This window comes from Lobosporangium transversale (assembly GCF_002105155.1).
Source record: "Lobosporangium transversale strain NRRL 3116 chromosome Unknown BCR41scaffold_21, whole genome shotgun sequence".
Lineage (NCBI taxonomy): Eukaryota > Fungi > Mortierellomycota > Mortierellomycetes > Mortierellales > Mortierellaceae > Lobosporangium > Lobosporangium transversale.
This window is the reverse complement of record NW_019028999.1, coordinates 517,840-536,469: the sequence shown is the minus strand read 5'-3', so window position 1 is coordinate 536,469 and position 18,630 is coordinate 517,840. Positions and strand designations below refer to the sequence as shown.

The window sequence follows — 18,630 nt, the reverse complement described above, 5'->3', positions numbered from 1 at the left end:
TTGAGGCTTCATTAAACGCCTACAAACTGGCCTATCAATATCTATATTTCTGTTGCTTAAGCAATTCAAGACAATGGCTTTTTTTTAAAAAAAAAATAAAATAAAATAAAAAAAAATAAAGAACAAGATGGACATCATTTCATGCTGTATGCACTTGGATTGACGAGCATCTTTTCCTCAAGTAGAATCAGAATTTTTTGCTAACCTTTCCTAGTTATTCCAAAGATTTTAGTAGATAACTACTTCAACTAATATATTCTCTTATCAAACCTCAAAGCCATCCTTTCTCTATTCCTCTCTCACTTCTTGGTCATAATCTTTCATTTCGTCTCCAGTGCAAATCATTAAAAAAAAATGGATACATACAGATCACTTACAATTAGAACTACCAGTCGCCTCACACCTGCAGAAAAACAGGAGTTGCGAAATGAACCCGATAGTATAGATATTCCCGATGTTGATGAAAAGGACCTTACACAGAGAGCAGGATTAGCGGTGACAGAAGCTCGGAAAGCGGAAATGGCTGCAGCCCAAATAGCAACAAAACACATGTTAGCAGACGAACAGGGCATACAGGAGACAGCAAGAGGGCAACAACCGCAATCATTAGGAAAGATCCTCATTGCAGTCGTTGACGATGGCGCCGGAGACAAAAAATCTTCAAAGCCGCAAGCTCACGGCAACAACGGGAAGTTAAACCCATCACAAATTCAGGCATCAGCTAGCATGGACAACTTGGAGTTCGAGATAGAGACCATGCCACAAAAACATGATACCCATTGTAAGCAAGGAATAAAAGCCCAAATAGAGCCGATAACTGTAACTGTCAGGTCTCAATCTGCAGTGCTTGTACCTAATAAAGGATCCATCATCGTCTCCGCTCCCTCGGCGATGGGTTTAAGACCATCGCAACCAAGCCGGCTTTTGGTTGAGGCATCACAAGAAGAAAAAATTACTCCTTTCACACTCACGGCTCTGACGGCAGGATCGGTGGTTTCCTCTGACGCCTCAGTCCCTTCAACTCCTTCAAAATTGGCGTTGCCATCAGTTTATCGACAAAACATTCCTTCGGAAACATCGCGATGTAGCCAACGCCAACTATGGGAGCACCATAACCTCGGCTCGCCGGCTTTGCAGGCAGCTGGCCCCCCATCTTCAGTTGCCGGCCTTGATCTTGAGCATTTCAGAGTTGTCTTTCAGGAACTGGCAAAGCGCACGGAACGGCTGGAGCAGCTCAGTGATCAGATCATTGAGGCATTGACGCTTTACCAGCCGTCGCCCACGCTAGGCTCAAAGACAACAAGGCTAACAACTGCTGGAACGCCCTTGTCTCCAGAAGAGGTACAGGAACAGATGAAGGGAAAAAAAAAGGCGATTGATTTAGACGAAGAGCAGTTGTGGGTCGCTCAGTCATTTGCGGATCTAGTACTGGACACGTGGCCGAAAATCTACAAGACCCTACCTACACCTAGAACGACCAAAACGACTAAGGTGCGGGTTGAAATGGCAACGAAGCTCAAGGATTCTATTGTTGCATTCTGGAGTGTGCAGAACATGTTTCAAGAGATGACGCAATTTGTGCTGGATGTTTACCAGGTAACACAAAACTCAATAGCTATAGACCTCCAGCAATATCTAGTACGCTTTCTCTCTTCTTATTTTATCATTCGGTCCGCTTATACATACAGGATCCTATTCATTTCGAGCAAGAAGGAAGGACCAGGATCCTCAAGAGTCGACACCTGAATAGCCTGCTTATGCAGGAACCTCTGGATTCACTTGCTATTCAATATCTGATACAGAAGCATGAGCGACAACAAGATAAGCTGTTAATGCTTTCTGAGCCACTTCAAAACATTTGGCTGGGAGTACTGATGCTTCTAGACGATTCAAGCCAAAATCAATCGTCGAAAATCAATCGTCACTTGGGTATCAGCTCCATCCAGTTACACACGTTCGCATCATCCTCGTCATCATACTACCTCGAACAAGGTAATCCGCCTCTGGAAAGAAGACATGTATTCCATCTAAGTCGAAATAAGCAACTAAGTTTAAAGGTGATAGCGCTTTTAGCCATTGGTGCGGGTATGATTACAATGGCTCTGGTATTCCCTTCCAAAAATTTACAATAAATATCATTCGTACGCTTTTTCCTTCCTTCACAAAATACTTTTTATTATGATCTAAGAGGCTTTAAAGATATGAACAAGCAAAACAATAGTCAACCTTCAGCTTTGTAGACAGGTTGGATGCAAACAGTTGAAAGCTTACTTGAGTTATAAGTCACAATATTAAGATCCCAAAATGTCCACTAGTTTCTCCAATGCAGTAGCCATGCGGGCAACATTCGTATCCAACGACTCAATTCGCTTTTCCAGACTTGCCATACTACTCAAAAAGGTTGCAGTATCCAATGAACTTGTCACCTTAACCACTTCCGAGATTGCAGCAGCGACAGATGAAGAAGCTGCGGTTGCAATAGCAATGGCAGGCTCCTTTTTACCATCGACATCATCATCGACATCATCATCTACCATAATTGCAGGGACTTCTTGGGATTCAAGATCTGGAAAGGTGGATTTCTCATCCGCATATCTAATAGGCCTTTCTTCAATTGCAACTCCATCTTCTTCACCATAAAGTGGACATAATGCATACCCGAGTGCAGCGGCCACCTTCTTAGACCTAGAGTATCCTTCAGATAGAAGAATCTTGAACGCATACACTCGTCGACAGCTCAAATCAACTAGTGCCCAAGCATCCCATTTGTATTCTTCAGAACTCCGTCCGCAATCCAGAAGCACCTCTGTGATGCCATCCTTTTCAGCCTTGTACACAATTCTGTTCAACTCTGCGATTGTGTATTTAGTCCCATTGACATCGACAACGGTGTCCGAGTCATTGGGTTTAGAAACACGGATGGCGCTGCGGGTTCCTTCAAGCATATTGTCGATATACAGAAAAAGCAGGTCCTTTTCTTCATTTTTGACTGCCATATGAAGCGAAGGCTGATGAATATACTCTTGGATGAACGAGCATTCTTCACCCTCGATGTCCGTAAACGTCAAGCGGATACGAATGGGACTATGGAGCGCAACCAAGGCCCAGTCCCAGCAACTTAGCATCAAAGCCGCTTGCTCTTGTGTGCGGAGTACAATAGCCTCAAATGAAATATCAGCTGATTGCATAGGCCCAATGGAGACTGGAAATTTAATACCGCCCAGATCCAACCCATTGACCTCCTTATATTCTTTTTCGCCTATAATACGATATTCGGCTTTGCAAGAGGCCAACGTGACATATGTTTGGCTACTGGGCGGAGTCTTGTTAAAGATACGAATCATACTTTTGAACTTGTCTGCGTCTCTGCGAACAAACCCTCCATCCCCGTTTGCCTTCATCTTGCCTTCAGGGATCATAACGATCGGCAATTTTGTCCTGACTTTGAACTGACGAACCTCTCGAAGAGGAGTCATGGGTAAAGTGTGGCCAACATAGCGGATCTCTGGCAGTTTGTAAGGCTCCGCAGGCCTGTAGACCTTGAAGGTCACTTTGGACAGGGTCTGAATCTCACCCGATGGAGAGACTGTCTCGATGTCCAGAGGGACTAGCTTAGTGGTTGCAGACTCGCTGGTAGCAACTTTGCAGGAAATCTTAATTCCATTGATCATTCCGGACGGATCTATAACCCATTCAGCCATTGCATACGCATCATTATCTAGGGTCGTTCTAAAAATCAGGGATGTGCCCGTCTTACGGATAGACGCATTGGTCGCCTTGATGTCATCGACTCCGAAGGCCTGGAAGTAGTAAGGATTATCATAGCTGACACGACCAACATGAATGATCATCATTGGTTTCTTGATCCGTTCGTGGTGACTGCGCCAACGCAGCAGCTTACTCACACACGCCTTCTGAACCGTACCAGTCAACATATCTTCCTCTTCTATCTCTGCCCACTCTTCCTTCGTGTCGGTGTAGCCCGAGATTGCAAAGGCAAAATCGTAGAAAGCTGTGTAAGGGTACTCGCAATGGTGAGCTGAGCGATGGGAGGAATAAGTACAAGGCGACTTCTTGCCACAGCAAGAGTATGAACCACCCTGCTCCATGCTCTTGTGAAATGAGCACGCCGCAGGGCCGTTTGCTGATTCTTGATACTCCTTGTCGCACTGAACGCATGTCAACCGCTGTTCTGCGTCGTTTCCACGTATCTGAGTGGCCAAGACTTTAATGGTCTCTGCAACAACATTGGATGAATTCTCTTTGAGAAGCGCTTCGATTTTGGTCTGATTTTCATCCATGAGATCCTCCATGTTGGACTGCATTTGCTCCATAACCTGATCACTCATGGTCAAGTGCATCTTTTTTGCAAACTCTTCTACTAGCTCTGGGCTATTCTACAAAACGGTTTACATTAAGTGGCAACATGCGTTAAAGTCCATAGCTATCCTCATCCCCATTCTCTGTTTCATAAAAACAAAGGTATAATGTGAATAAGGTAGTGTTCAAAAAGAAGAAAAGCTTACAATGACAACAGAATGACCACCGTGCTGTTGAACAAACAGTCTTGCTTCATCATCCTTAGTATCAGAAGGAACCGCTCTAGTGAGAACAGAAAGATCCCCTGTCTGCTGGATCTGCAGACTCAGCATCAGATCTTGTGTACAAGTTGTAATATCGACTGCCATCTGAATGAAGTTCTGACTATTGCTCATGTTCAAGCGCCTTGCAATGGTACCTTGCTTGCGATATGTCTGAATGAGCGACGCAGCCTGCTTCAACGTATTGTTCGTCTTGTCAATTACAACTTTGATGGAGTCATTAATCGGGATCTTTTCCAGTACAGTGAGATTGCTAACCATGAAATTGATCCGCTCCAGAAGATCTGTACACTTTGCATCAACATCCCTGGCCTTTTGCTCGACATCAATGATGATCTAAACAAAGTTTTCAAACGGTTTTTATGAAACTGTCAGCGAGCGAAGATGAAAGAAAAGGCTTTGTATAGTCCATTAATATTTCAATGGGTAACCAGCTTTACCTTTAAGATGACAAAAGCTGGTGCAATAAAAGGAACCACCTTGCCAACATCCACAAGTTTGTCTGCCAATTGAATCAGATGGCTCAAGGCTGGATTCTTTTCAATGTTGACAACAAGTTCGTTCGCCTTGCTGTCTAACACCTTACTGGCAGCTGCAACACCTTGGCTAAATGCCGTAGACCCCACGGTTGCTACAGCTGCAGCCACAACAGTCATGTCAAGGCCCTTGTTGTAGGGCCTTTGATGTGAGGTGCCCTCTATTTCGCTCTGTAATTTGTCAATATGCTGTTTGACCTCGTCAATGCTTACAGGCTTGGATGGATCGTAGTCAGAATCACTATCGCTACTGTTGCTGCTGGCATCCCTTCTAGTATTGCTGGCAGTAGTGTGAGCAGTATCAAGATCCGTAGGGACGGGGGGCAACTTGCGGGTAGGAGGTTGTGTCTGTGTTGGACTCATGAGAGAGACAGGGCTGCTACTACCGCTGGATGTTCGGACTGGAAAGACATCCCGACCATGAATTACGTTATGAAATGGAGGAGCCGCTGGTCGTTGATGAAACTGTTGGTGATGCTGATGGTGTATATTATGGAATTGGTGGGGCTGGTGCACCGCAGGAGGCGCGCCTTGTATAGGCCGGTTACCGGGGTTTACAAATTGATGCGGCTGGTATACTGGTGGTTGCTGACCTGGAAATCTGCTAGGTGATATAGGATGTCCTCCAGAAGATACTTGAAAGGTACCGTGAACTTGACCTGATAAAGGATGACCTGGGATGGGCGGGCGAAATGATGAATTCTGTTGGAATGAGCGATTCTGATTGAACCGGGGGTCATTTCTATTACTGTCATTACTTGACATTCTTTCAAATCTTCAGTGATTTCAAAATATTGGACTTCTTGGGCTGGAGTTCTTCTTGAAAAGGATGAAGTTCACTTTCAAACTTTTCTTTTTTACCCAAGTTAGGGAAAGTACTCTTTTATATTCACAACATTGGCAAGAGCCCTCCTTGAGAATTACAATTAAGATCTGTCGTCCTGATAAATCTAACCATTGATGGAATATTAAAATCGAGGCTAGACCCTCAATGCTTCGGCTGCGGCACATCGTCCCAAGCATTGAGTGCATCGCCACTGTTCCATACAACATTCCAGTGGCAAATAAAATAATGGGCTCCATTTTCATTTATTATTGGACAAAGTGCACCATGGCAACAGAACTGTCAAAAAAGTAATTTTATTTTTCAAGTTCCCCCAAGGCACTGAGCACCGTCAAGGTACATGCCATTATGATCGACTAGATTGTTGTTCCGGTATCTGTTGATCTGTACGGTTTTTAAAGTTAGTCCAGAAATTCAGGGGCAAAAGATTAGAGAGGATACAGGAGACGAAAATAAACAGAACTTACAAATTTTTTGTGGGTGTGCCGGCACCCAAATACTTGTGTCTAGCGTCGTGCGCGCTTTACAGCCGGAGCAGGCGACTCTTCCGTGGGCTTGTACTTTGCAAGCCTCTCTTGCCTCTCAATTTGAGCAAGGCCGATTCTTGCGATGTTTTCCGCCCCTACTGCGTCACGGTCGAAGAATACCTTACATGCCCGGCAATATTTAGAGCGAGGTACACCGTCTCTAAAAAGCTATCGCAGAGGGGTCGGGGTCGGGGACAGCGGGCGCTGGTGTAAAATTCGTGCGCTCCTACAGCGAAGTGTCCTCGTGCTTTGACCTAAGCGTTTCAAATGGCAGTCGTTTATTAGCAAGGGTTCTTTGGCTTTCCAGCTTTTCTTACTTTTTTAAAAAAAGCCATACCTGTGTTACAAGGTGTCTCGTTATAGCAGTGTGCTTGCTGGGAACTCCTTTACTACTTTCAAAGGACCCTAGGCCGACGACAAGCACTCCTTTTTTCCCCGAGCATCTTCAACACTCGCTGTACCGCGTAGTCGAACGTAGCTCGTTGAGCCTTTCGTAGGTCCCATTTTTTTTTCAGGTGCCATCTGGACTCGTAGAATTCTTGAAGCACATCCAAATTCTTTGATCCTATCTGTGTCTAAGACTCCTCGTTCATCCATTGAAAGTACTCATTGTACGTATCCCTTCCAAACACAGGGATGACGTTCTCAACCTCAATCATTCCTTTTTCACGCTTCCTTTTGTTCAACAGGTGATTGAAGCGGAGGGCGGGGAAGTACAAGAACCTGCTTCTCACCTTTACCGTTTGCCGCAAGTTAGGGTTGTGAGGATCCAGGGAGGAGAACATAAGGGCATTAACAATACCAGGATCGCATCCGACGATAGTTGTGGTGTTTGCGGATGGGCACCGCCCTGGTTTGTTGAATGTGAGCTCAACGTTTTCAAGCAGTTTGGAGCTCCTCTTCCAGTTTATGTTTGCGTAGTCTTCATCTGTCAGGTCTTCACCGGCTGCCTTTGAACACGTCGTGTTGAAAAATCCATGAGAAAGCTCCAGTTCTTGGCTGGGGTCTTCTTCATCTATGTCAGACTGCTGCTGTCTCTTCGTCTGGGTTGTGTCATAGGCAAGTAGATTCAGAACTAGACCGTTGGTAGAAATCGTTCCTTTGAGTTTGAACCGAGTTAGATCTTTGTCCTGTGACTGCAGGGATACTTTGTCTTGATATCCAAGAACCATGCGATCGCCTCCAATGTCACAAAAGAGAGCCTGAATCAAAACCCTTTTGTTCCCTGTACACACTCAAACATTGCAGTCTTGGAAGGATTGTCGAGAGGCAGAATACGCTCCAGTAGCTGCTTGATATCTTCGTTCGCCCAGAGGATGTCAACTAGGGCGTGTTCAGACAGATACACATACCCGGGTGACCAGGAGAGCGTAGGAAAGTCTGAGTATTTTTTCACTTTTTTGTTCTCCCGCAAAAAAAAACTCAATGTCGCTCATATCTTCGTTTGTCTTCTCGACATCAAACTAGAAAAAAAAAAAAAAAAAAAAAAAAAAAAAGAGTCTGAATAAAGAGCATCTGATTGCAGAATATGCATGAAAATACCTTACACAAGCTACACCATTGCGTTCCTGTAGTGCTGCCTTAATGATGTCTGTACTTGGCCCATTAGTAGCTCTGACGCTCTTGGAAATGAGATCTTTTTGGGATCAAAGCCTTGCGCGTCCCCCAATGTGATGTCTATTTCCTTTATTGGGGAAAGTTCAGTGGTGGCCTTGAAATGTTCATAAGCGAGGAGATAATGGGGCGTTTCTACCGCCTTTCCTTGTTTTTTTGCCCTCGCGTAAGCTGAATTGGGGCCACCTTGACCACTTAAAAGAAGGGTGGCGAGACGGAAGGAATAATCATTGCTATCAAAGACCTCGTCCAGTGCCTTTTCCTCGACCTTGCTGCCCCTGGTAACCGCATGATCCTCTCAATGTCCAAGGCAATCGCTCAGTGTGCATAGCGGCGTAGTCGGTTGAGGGCAACAACAGCCCCTCGGATCTGGCTTGCAATACTATCCCTTTCATCTGCGTCCAGTCCGCCTTTCCTTGCCATGGAGGCCTTAAGGGACCCAATTGTTAAGGCCTTGATAAGGTGCTTACTGCTGTAGCTGTGATCAACCTTCGTAGCATCCTTCAAGTCCCTAATTGGTGCACCTTCTTTTTTAGCCCTGTGGGGCTTCTTGCCTTTGTGCTTCCGCTTTTGTTTTTTCTGTTGCTTCTTTTTTGCCTTTTTCCGACGTGGTGGATGCTTAAGGCCCGGCCTATCGTGCTGATGGCAGTTACTGATATCAACTGTGCGCCCATTCAATATGCTCGCCTTGTCAGAAAAGATGGGCCGGAACTGGTTCCTATGTGACCCTTTCACTATATAGAATGATGGTGTGTCTCTACATTATCCAAGAAAAGGACTAACGATTAGTATTGGGGACGTTTGGTTTCAAGGTCAAAACTATAGCTTGAGCTTCCTTACGTTCTGCGACGCTGCGCTCGCCTTTGCTGAGTCATTCTATGACGAAGATCCTTTCCATTGAGTAGACGCTGCTTGAAGTTATCGAACTCATTGTTCAATGGTAGCGCTTGGGCCGACGTTTGATGGTCGGAAGTAAAAATGCGGAGAGCTACTCTGAAACGGCCTTCTTCAGAGGCTGCGTTCCTTCCCAACACCTTACTAGCTTCCCTTAGGTAGTCCCGAAGCATTTTATTGTAGTTCTCGTTCCACGCAACGTTTCGAATTAATCGAAGATTATTAACCGGGCCTAACGTCTCGAGGTTCCTTGAGTAGTCATTGCCTGCGATGGCACAGAATAACACCAGATGCGCGTGTGATGGCAGTCTTAGTGCTTGGATAACGTTGTCTACATCGTAAACCCCAAACTTCCGTCTACGGCGCGGAAGGGGTCCCACTAGGAAGCAGACTCATTCGTACGCAAAAAAATCAGAGTCTTGGGACATCACGATCCTATCATTCTCCTCATTATGGCACCCTATACATGGGTCCGCTTCATATGCACACAGACAGACATCGAAGACAGAGTTAAGGCCTGTTGCCAGCTGATCCTTGTCCTGGATTGTGGAGTGGCCGCCAAAATAAAGTTTGTTTGGAAGCACCAATGGAAAACGCTTGTGTTTTGAACAAAAAAAGACGCCACGATGTAAAATGTGTTTATACATGTACAGAAACTAAAGAGATGCTTCAGCTGCACACAGTGATTGACGAACAAAAAAGGAAACAAGATTTGCGAAACAATAAAAAAAAAGCCCGCGATGAAAGAAGGCATGTGCAGACAACAAATAAACACAGCAACTGTTTGCTCACATACATTTTTTTCACCGTTGTGTCTGTATCTCTTCTAAGCTTTCTGTCTGGCTGTTTAACACAAGGAACCCTCAGAAAGAGAAATACCTCGCATGATTGGTGCCAGGTCTGAAAACAACAATAATGCCATGCTGTACGTGGAAGATAGGGTCTAGAAACTATACCATTGTTATGCGGACTCACCGAAATCAACTCGTGATCACAACTGCTATTCATACTCTCTTGCCAAAGACTTGAACAGGCATAGCAACCCCTTCTTCCTTGCTCTCATAACCGCTCACATCCTTTCGATGCATTCTTTCGCCGTTTATGTCCACTACATCTGAACCACACACAGTTCACCACTCACTCCAACAGAGATATTTGTATCACCTTGGGTATGATATGTTGCTGTGGCTCCCTCTGGTTTCAACAGGCCCAACAAACTCTACTAGCAGTGTTTACCAACCCAGATACATCAAGGGAACGCAAGAAGACGAGCAAGTAAATGATGTGACAAATCAAGTCTTGCCGAGCTGTACAGGAAAAGATCACTACTATCATTCATCTATCACCACATGGTTAAGTGGTCGTTCTCCCTTCTCTTGTGAGCTCTTTAATGATAGGCATGGTTGTAGAAAGATTCATAGGCTTCAAGCTTTCAAGCGTGAGCCTATTTAATAGATTATGTAAGTTTAGGATACCTCTTTATCTTGCAACATTACGATAATTGTATGGCAAGCTGTACCAAATACAAAGTCTTGCTTAAGAATTTAGGGAAACTAATGCATCACTGCAATGGTTGTGTGCACAAAAATGAATAATAAATATAACGAGTTAGAAATTACCTACTTTCGCTTATTCATGAGTCATTCATTCCATTAATGCCATCAAGACCAGGGCTTAACTGCGTGTCGTCATAAGCTTGTCTTTTCTTACTTGGATGTATGTAACATAATACTATTATACAATTTTAATCTAAAAGGTCATTGACGAGGAATACACCTGGATGAAACACGGCACCAGTTTGTTACTTCTGAATTAGGACAGATACACCTCTCTTGTAATGAGGTAAAGATCAGCCCTTCTTCAGACAAATGTAGCCTATTTCGTTAAGAACTTGCTTTCCTCCTTCATAGGCCTGGCGCTTCTCTTTCTAGTACTAATAAAGGAAGAGGCAAATTCAGACAAAATTCTTCCCATCTCTAGTTTTACTGCTTTATTGTTATACTCTAAATCTAACGTTCATTATTAAGACAGCTGCCGTTTACTTTTTTTTTTTTTTTTTTTTTTTTTTTTTGCATATAAAGTGATTTGCCAATTTAGGTAGCTACACGACTTGCCTTCTAGCAACTCACTCTAAAATGACTATTCTGTTTGCTGAAGGCCCTTTCGCACGGCCAAGACGCAGTCGACAATTACAGCATCAACTCCATGTCGTCGTTGAAGTTTAGCGTTCTCCACATCATTGTTATCTATTCCATAAGTGAACACCAGCAAACCTGTTTCTTTAATAGCCTTGACCAGGTTGGGTGCTTCAATGATTGGTGCACTGTTGGTAACAATTCCCAACAGGTCAATTGATGTTGCGAAACGGACAGCTCCTTGAATAGAATTGCATCTACGATCGGCTACTACGCTTGTACCTCCATCCGTCAGAAAGAACACTGGATAATTTGGCTGTTTCATATTGAGCAAAAGACAAATATCAGGGTGAAAGGATGAAAAGATGATGTTGCGGTTGGGATGTGTTTGGTCGTGGTCGTAGACCTCTTTTAAAATCCGATCCACAAATCGGTTAATCTCAAAAGCATATAAAGGGATGTTGGCATCCTCTGCTTCGTCCAGCATGGGATACTTGACTTCGATATTGAATCCAATATTCGTTGGAACAGTCTAAACATGAAAATGTGTAAAGTCATGAGCTCGAACTGTACATATCAAATTATGAATAAATCCTGCATTTGTCATCGTCAATGTTAATAGATATCCTACCTCAAACGTATCTTTCAATGTAGCGAATGGCGCCTGAATTGTTCCCAGACCATTGCCCTTCATCTTGGCTCCGGGCTTAGCAGGCTCAGATACTGCTGTCTGAGCCCTCATCTTGGCCATTGCGCCCAAACTGTTAGATCGAACAAGTCGCGGTTGGTTTTCCTTATGGGGGTCTGATTCAGAATCATGAGTGGACCTCCTCACAAGCTCAGGTTTCACTACAGTTAGACTAACTGAAGATGGTGAAGCAGGAGTAGCTTGTTTCGGGGCACCAGGTCTGGGTGAGACTGGCTGAGAACTGTTACCATGACTACGTGATTTTGATTTGGAGAGATTCTGGAACTGTTCTACCGTTATGGAGCTAACAGGAATATCCAATCCAGTCTCGGTTACTGTCCAGTCATGGTATAAAACAGGCACCATATCCTTCGTCATCTGAACATCTATTACAAGGAATAAACCTTTTCAGGTCAGCAATTCCATAGCCCTCATCGACTGGCGAATGACACACATACAATACCACGACGAGCGGGGACATACCAAACTCCACATATTCTGCCCCAAGAGAAGCGGCTGTAACAAAAGAAAGCAGGGTATTCTCGCCGAGCTGAAGATTTGATACCTTACGGTTCATTCCAAGGCCGCGATGACCAATGACCTATTCGGGATTGGGTATTTTTGTCGGATTAGATGTCAACAATATACATAAAAAATAAAAAATAAAAAAATAAAAAAAAATAAAAAGCTTTATATTCTGTAATACATTCGAGTATCACTTACTGTTGTAGTCAAGCTCTTCCAATATGTGTGCTTGCTTCCGACTTTGAGGTTCTCATGTTTGAAAGGACGCACAACTGTAAATTCAACTCTAACACGTCCAATAATATTCATCTTTTCCACACCAAAGATAGGTACTGTCATATTCATCCCTTGGAGGGAAGTCATCTCTGGATGCTGGTTCCTGACGTCTTTGCGAAGATTATCCAAGCTGGAGAGAATTGCTGTGCCGCGTCCGACCAGCTTGTTGCTTGAAGGTCCAAAGGTGGGGTAAACTGAAAAGTTAAGGATAGTGTCTTCAGGCTTTGGTGCATAAAAAACGATCTGATCGTGATAACTTGAATCCTTAAGAGGCAAGTCAATGATGGCTTTCTCGCCTGCTGTAGCATTCTCCGCCGTAATTTCCAATGAAAATGCTGTACTGGCTGTCAAAAACGAATGACTGTCACCGCTTATATAGAGCTCAACAGGCTCCACGGTACTGCGAGCGTCATTAGAGCCCAGCGTAACAACAATTAGTGATTCATCTTCTAGATACTTATGTCCGTATACGCGCTGAGCTGTCTTCAATGATTTGCTGCTGCTCTTTCCAGCTGACGTTGGCGGTGACTCGCCTTTTTCGAGTTTCTGTGAGTTTGGTGAGCTTGATCCAGAGGTCCCTGCAGAAGGACTAGAGAGCATGGGCTGCGAAACCGAGATGGGGCTTGCATGCGCTGCGTCACTTCCGGCGTTCTGCTTTTGCAGGCGTAGACGCTCGTCCAGACTGAGAGTCACAGGACGAAGAAGAGCAGCACAAGCATTATTGGCAGCAAAGACAGCATACTCATGTGGGCTCCATGATGAAAAATCGTAAACATTGGGATTGGCTCCAGCTGCAAGCAAAACCTTAATAACCTCAGGATGATTCTCGATTGCTACAAGTTTCAATTATCAAACTTCAGTATCAAAGCTAGTTTCCTTATAACAATAGGCACGAAAAAAAAAAAAAAAAAAAGAAAGCATTTTCTGCTTTCCTGTTTGAAAATGCATTACGAACCTGCGAGGTGAAGAGCTGTCCATCCGTAATAACGTTCCCTGAGCTCAAGATTAGCGCCTTTCGCATACCCGTTCCCAGTAATTAGTAGCTTCACGCATTCAACATGACCATTCTTTGCAGCAATGATCAAGCATGACTCCCCATCCTCGTCCTGAGCATCCAGGTTAGCACCATTGTGGATAAGCAATTTAGCTACCTCAACATGTCCCAAACGACAAGCAATCGATAACGGTGTATAGGTAAAAACCGCATGCAAGTTGACCTCTGATCCAACAAACGGGTTTAATACAGTCTTGACGGTTGAGGGAAGAATCTTTGGTATCGAAGGATGTGACACATAAGCTAAAAACAACGGATCCAAATGTACTGTCAATTGGGTTAAAAAAAAAAAAAAAAAAAAAAAAAAAAAAGGACATATCGAGAGACTTTTACCATTTGTGACAGCATCAACATCGCGGATGTCACCCTCCTCTATTAAGACTTTCAGAACCTCAGCCTGGCCCCGCGATACGGCGTAAATGAGTGGCGTGAACCCATCTGTATCAAACCAGTAAGGATCTGAAAAGTCTACAAATTCGCCAGAGCCTTTGAGATCCTGAAGGAGTGCTCTTGCAATGTTAGGGAAGCCATGCATGGCTGCGTAATGCAATGGCCGGCGACCGAAGATATCCGCCGTCGATTTTAAAGTACATAAAGAATTCTGTTGAGCGCATGAGGAAAGCTGTTGAAGGATAAACGTGATCGTCGTTGGATCATCTCGAACTACAGATATTTCTTTATGCTCATGTTGCTTCGACATAGACTGATCGTCTTCTATGTCAGAAGCCTTAGTGAAGGTCCCTCCTTCAATTGTCAGTCTATGCAAGACAGTCTGTTCGTTAACATTGACCATTAAAGATCCTGCCCCAAACGACATTATTAAAGCGATACATTGAAATGCCTTCTCTTCGCATGCTTTCTTGAATAGAGATCTTGGAAGCTATAGTATAGTAATAGTGAGGTACCGGATACCGTGTAAGTTAGATGGATGTATCACCTGAACATGCTATCTTACAGGAACAAGTTTTGTTTCTACCTGTCCAAGCCGGCTAGATTGAGCGGCTGAAAAAAGCTTGTCTTCCAGTTCAGGCATTTCATTCAACTTGGTGTCAATTATGGCCTTGAGTGCAATAGCATCATCATGTTCAATGGCATTGATTGCATCTTTTAGCTGCTGTTCACTCAGACCAAATCGGGCTTCAGTACTAGTGCGAGTTGGCGATATTCCTCTGTGGAAAGGGGGATACTCCGCCACGACTGCATTCATATCCCGGATGAGGACGTCAATAGTAATGGTCATCTCCAAGAGTTGCCCATCAATGACAAAAGGTAACAGGCTAACTTTTGTCGCCATGTAGTCTTCACGACTGAAAAGAGCCATGCGCTTATCAAATCTAGTATGACGAGAAGTAAATTTAGCGTCCGTGTCAGCCAGTGGCTATTTCTTCGTGGTTCAGTGCTGAACACTTCTAGAGGAGAGCAGATTTTCAAAGTTTAAAAGGCTCGTCCAGCCATTCAAGCCAATAGTGTGAAAAATTTTAAATCATGTCACCATTTTAGGATGAAATGAAAGAAGGATAATTATCGTAAGCAACCGCGTGAACGAAGATACACACGCGCAGTACACATGTGTGAATACCTATGCCAGATAATAGGACCTTCTTCTCATCCTAAGAAACCACATCAACATGCACATTATACAAACAATCATCCCCGCACTTATCGGAAAAAATCGAGTCAAATTAGATCCTCTCCAATGATGATGATGACTGAATGAAATGTCCAATTGTCCTGCGTATAGTAATGCCTTTGATGAATAAGCATTATCAATACTACTTGAGAAAGAGAAAAGGACTTTGTTCGACCTATTCTTCCTCTCATTTCATTTTAAGAGAAAAGAAGCACATGCAAGTGTAAGCGCGACATATTACGCTAAACTACTTACTTTTTGAGAATCTTTTCAACGGCCCTGCGATTCATCTCTGCGAACCAAGAGAGCTTGGACAGCATCTCCTTAGTTTCAACCATGGCCTGCAAACACTCTCTGTCAGCCTCGGGATCATTGATGAAGGGCGATGGCGGAACTAAAGATGCATTGGTGGATACGGTTGTGGGTGGTATTGGAGAAGACGGCGCAGGTGCCGTCACAATGGATAAGTCCAAACGTGGACTAACACCGGCTTTGGATGTCTTCCGTGAACTGGTCGGTGAATTTGTAGTGACAGGTGAGTTGATAGCTCCATTGCCTAATATGCTATTGTTGGGATAAAGACGTCTAGCCTTTTCAGACAGGATGCGGAGACGTCGTTCTAACTCTGATCGTTTGTAAACGAAGAAGTTATTGACCTTCTCAACTTCTCTGTCCAAATGAAAAATGAAGGCTAGAAGCATAAAAAAATGAAGAGATAAATGAATAATCATGGGAACAACAGCGACTTCTTTTGCTCTGATCCATGCATGACGCATCTCATGAAATTGCCATGACACATGACAATATGTTTAAAAGAAAAGTTACCGGTGATAACGTCGTCCATGGAGGATTGTTCACTCTCCAGAGCCTCTTGCCCATTTTTGATCTCCTTTTTAAGACCCTTATAAGAGACATAATGGCGGCTCCATTCTGGGATCTAAGTACATACGCATTCCATGGCAAAATGAGCCAAATGAGGATTCAGCAGGAGATCATTTGTCGCTGTGAATGCTTCATTCAGAACCATTCAAATTTTCAGAGGGTGAGGGAGAGGGTGTGGGAGGGGGTGTGAGAGGGGAATGAGAGGGAGTTTTCTTTAATTCGAACAAGCCTATTTATAACTATTTATTTCAATGAAAGAATAAAGTGTAACGGTGAAGAACGAAGGATGTACCTGGTTTCTTATTAGGATCTTGCCAAATTTCATAGTGGTGTGTGAGACGTTATGCTAACCCTACTAGGAAAGAGATAGAAGACAAGAGAAGAGGGGTGGAGTGGAGTGGAAGCTAGGAGTAGAGAAGGGGAAGGGAGGAAGAGCAAATCAATGGAAGAAAAGAAGAGAAAGGGGATATTTAAAGATGCATTTGCTCTTATGCAATCCACCTTCCACGCGCTCATGAATATTACCCTATTGCTCAGGTGTCACATTCAGAATCGTCTGATAAATAAACGTATACAAATATACTTTTGCGCATTCACCTGAAGCAACGAATAACCTTATTTGAGGCGTTGCTTGCAATTTTAGGCTTGAATGGCAGTAAGTGGTTTTCCTGAGGTATAGAAGCAAATGAAAAATAATTACTCAACACCTTTTATCTCTCGTACCAATGTAAATTATCTTAGGCTTTTCTCTTTATTCCTTGGATTGGAAAGACGGTTCGCATCACACGATTTCTGTTCTACTCTCAAGACTAAACTACACCCATTCTTCTTTGATAAACCCATATCCAAAAATCTATCATGGATACAGGTAACTTCATATCATAGAACAGTATACAATGGCATTCTATCGCGCTTTGAAATACTTTAAGTTGGAATGATTGGCGATTAGGCGAGTCAATGATTCAGGAGGGAACCTACTAGTGGCTACGCGAAGGCACGATGGACGTTTGATCCTCAGCTCGCTCGCTCATATTTATTACTTCTAGATCGCTCTTCCTCTCTCTTCCCCACTGCAACAAAGTGCATGGTGGGCGAGTGTAGTGAAGGCCTTGAACAGTGATGCGCAATCACTACATACCCTTTTTTTATAACAAGGACCCAGAGGCTATTATTTCAGATCTACTTTTTCCCAGCTGGGGCCAAAAATTAGTGAATATAGATATATATGTATACATGTAAGGGTGATTTAGATCCTTTGCATTAGAATTTTAATAAATCTTGCACGTAAACATTTTTGCACTCATGGGAATTAGTATTGTAGAGTTGAATTTAAGAATACGGCGCTTTTAATTATTTTATCAGCTTAAAATAAGTTTTATCTGTCTTCTTTTATGTTGCTCCAACGAATAAAAAATTGTCCAAAGGTAAAAATGAGAAATTTATTCGAACGTTTGCAAATTTTATCCAGGTGGCCATGGGATTTAGTGGGACATGTAATGACATGATGTTTGGATATTTGTGATAGTCGATTTGGTTATCACGTTTGAACAATTTTTCAGGCACATCATATAACTTTTAGGATAATTATGTTAGCTTAAATCGGAGATAGCATATTTCTCATCGGAACAATGCAAATTGAAAATGGATATAACAATTAAAAGCACTGTAGCAATGATAAACAAAATGCTGCTTAAGAACTGAGGAATGTTAGTAACGACCGCAACAAGGCACAAATATACTGACCACACTAAAGTGTTATACTGAAGTGCTATGCCAAGGATAAGGCTTTATTAGTCTCTACGAAGCGATGCTGTGCAAGCAACTACTGCTGAAGTGAATGGTGCCGCTAAATTCCTGAAGTTTTATACCAAGGATAAAGTAAGGGACACTTCAGGAGGGGAAGGTTTACTTTTTTTTTTTATAACAAGGACCCACAAGATCATGTAGGATTTTTTTAGATGTGAGCTCTATAAAGCCTTCGCCCTCGGTCCTAGTGGCGTTTTGGTCTTCTGATTATGGCAAATAACTTTGCTCACTGTCCCCTCAGATTACGTTCCCATGGCTGCTCTGCGTACCTCTTTCATGACAGCTTCTCGTCCCTTCTTCCACTCCTTTTGCTGAGCCAGAATCCATTCCATTCCATTTGTTGGTTCAGCAGCTTGGTTGGCCGGTGATACTGTCAAGATTCCGTTCGCTGTCGCATTCTTTATGAATTGGTTGGGCGCACGAATTGGATCTTGATCTCCGTCTTTAGTGCCCTGTCTACCGAGCTGTCTTTTTTTTTTTTTTTTTTTTTTTTTGATAACAAGGGCCCTCAGAACAGGAACCCCCGAAGGTCATGCGAAGGATCCTTAGGACGTCTAAGAGCTCCAGTTTCCTCCTGTTCCACCCCCTTGCCTGCCTACCCACATAACCACTGTCGGA

The 18,630-nt window shown here is 43.5% G+C and overlaps 3 protein-coding genes across 3 annotated transcripts; all 3 read right to left on the bottom strand.

Annotated features, from left to right (window-relative positions):
• Nucleotides 1-2,291: 2,291 nt before the first annotated feature.
• Nucleotides 2,292-5,257, bottom strand: BCR41DRAFT_306823 (hypothetical protein; the record flags this gene model as incomplete). Its single annotated transcript, XM_022020840.1, has 3 exons — nt 2,292-4,397; nt 4,527-4,937; nt 5,042-5,257. 3 exons carry the CDS (start codon nt 5,255-5,257, stop codon nt 2,292-2,294), a joined length of 2,733 nt encoding a protein of 910 aa, XP_021880899.1.
• A 1,204-nt stretch (nt 5,258-6,461) lies between these two features.
• BCR41DRAFT_354842 (hypothetical protein) lies at nt 6,462-7,970 on the bottom strand. Its single transcript, XM_022024402.1, has 5 exons — nt 7,861-7,970; nt 7,091-7,710; nt 6,846-6,951; nt 6,664-6,762; nt 6,462-6,628 (listed from the first exon to the last, which is right to left on the bottom strand). The coding sequence occupies exons 1-5, from the start codon at nt 7,942-7,944 to the stop codon at nt 6,488-6,490; spliced, it is 1,050 nt and encodes a 349-aa protein (XP_021880898.1). The 5' UTR covers nt 7,945-7,970; the 3' UTR covers nt 6,462-6,487.
• A 3,125-nt stretch (nt 7,971-11,095) lies between these two features.
• Nucleotides 11,096-16,637, bottom strand: BCR41DRAFT_323463 (Glycerophosphoryl diester phosphodiesterase family-domain-containing protein). The gene is made up of 11 exons (XM_022021518.1): nt 16,499-16,637; nt 16,150-16,261; nt 15,580-16,015; nt 14,738-15,028; nt 14,479-14,566; nt 14,010-14,376; nt 13,596-13,937; nt 12,563-13,473; nt 12,323-12,440; nt 11,783-12,225; nt 11,096-11,683 (listed from the first exon to the last, which is right to left on the bottom strand). Exons 1-11 carry the CDS (start codon nt 16,529-16,531, stop codon nt 11,156-11,158), a joined length of 3,669 nt encoding a protein of 1,222 aa, XP_021880897.1. The 5' UTR covers nt 16,532-16,637; the 3' UTR covers nt 11,096-11,155.
• Between the last annotated feature and the right edge of the window lie 1,993 nt (nt 16,638-18,630).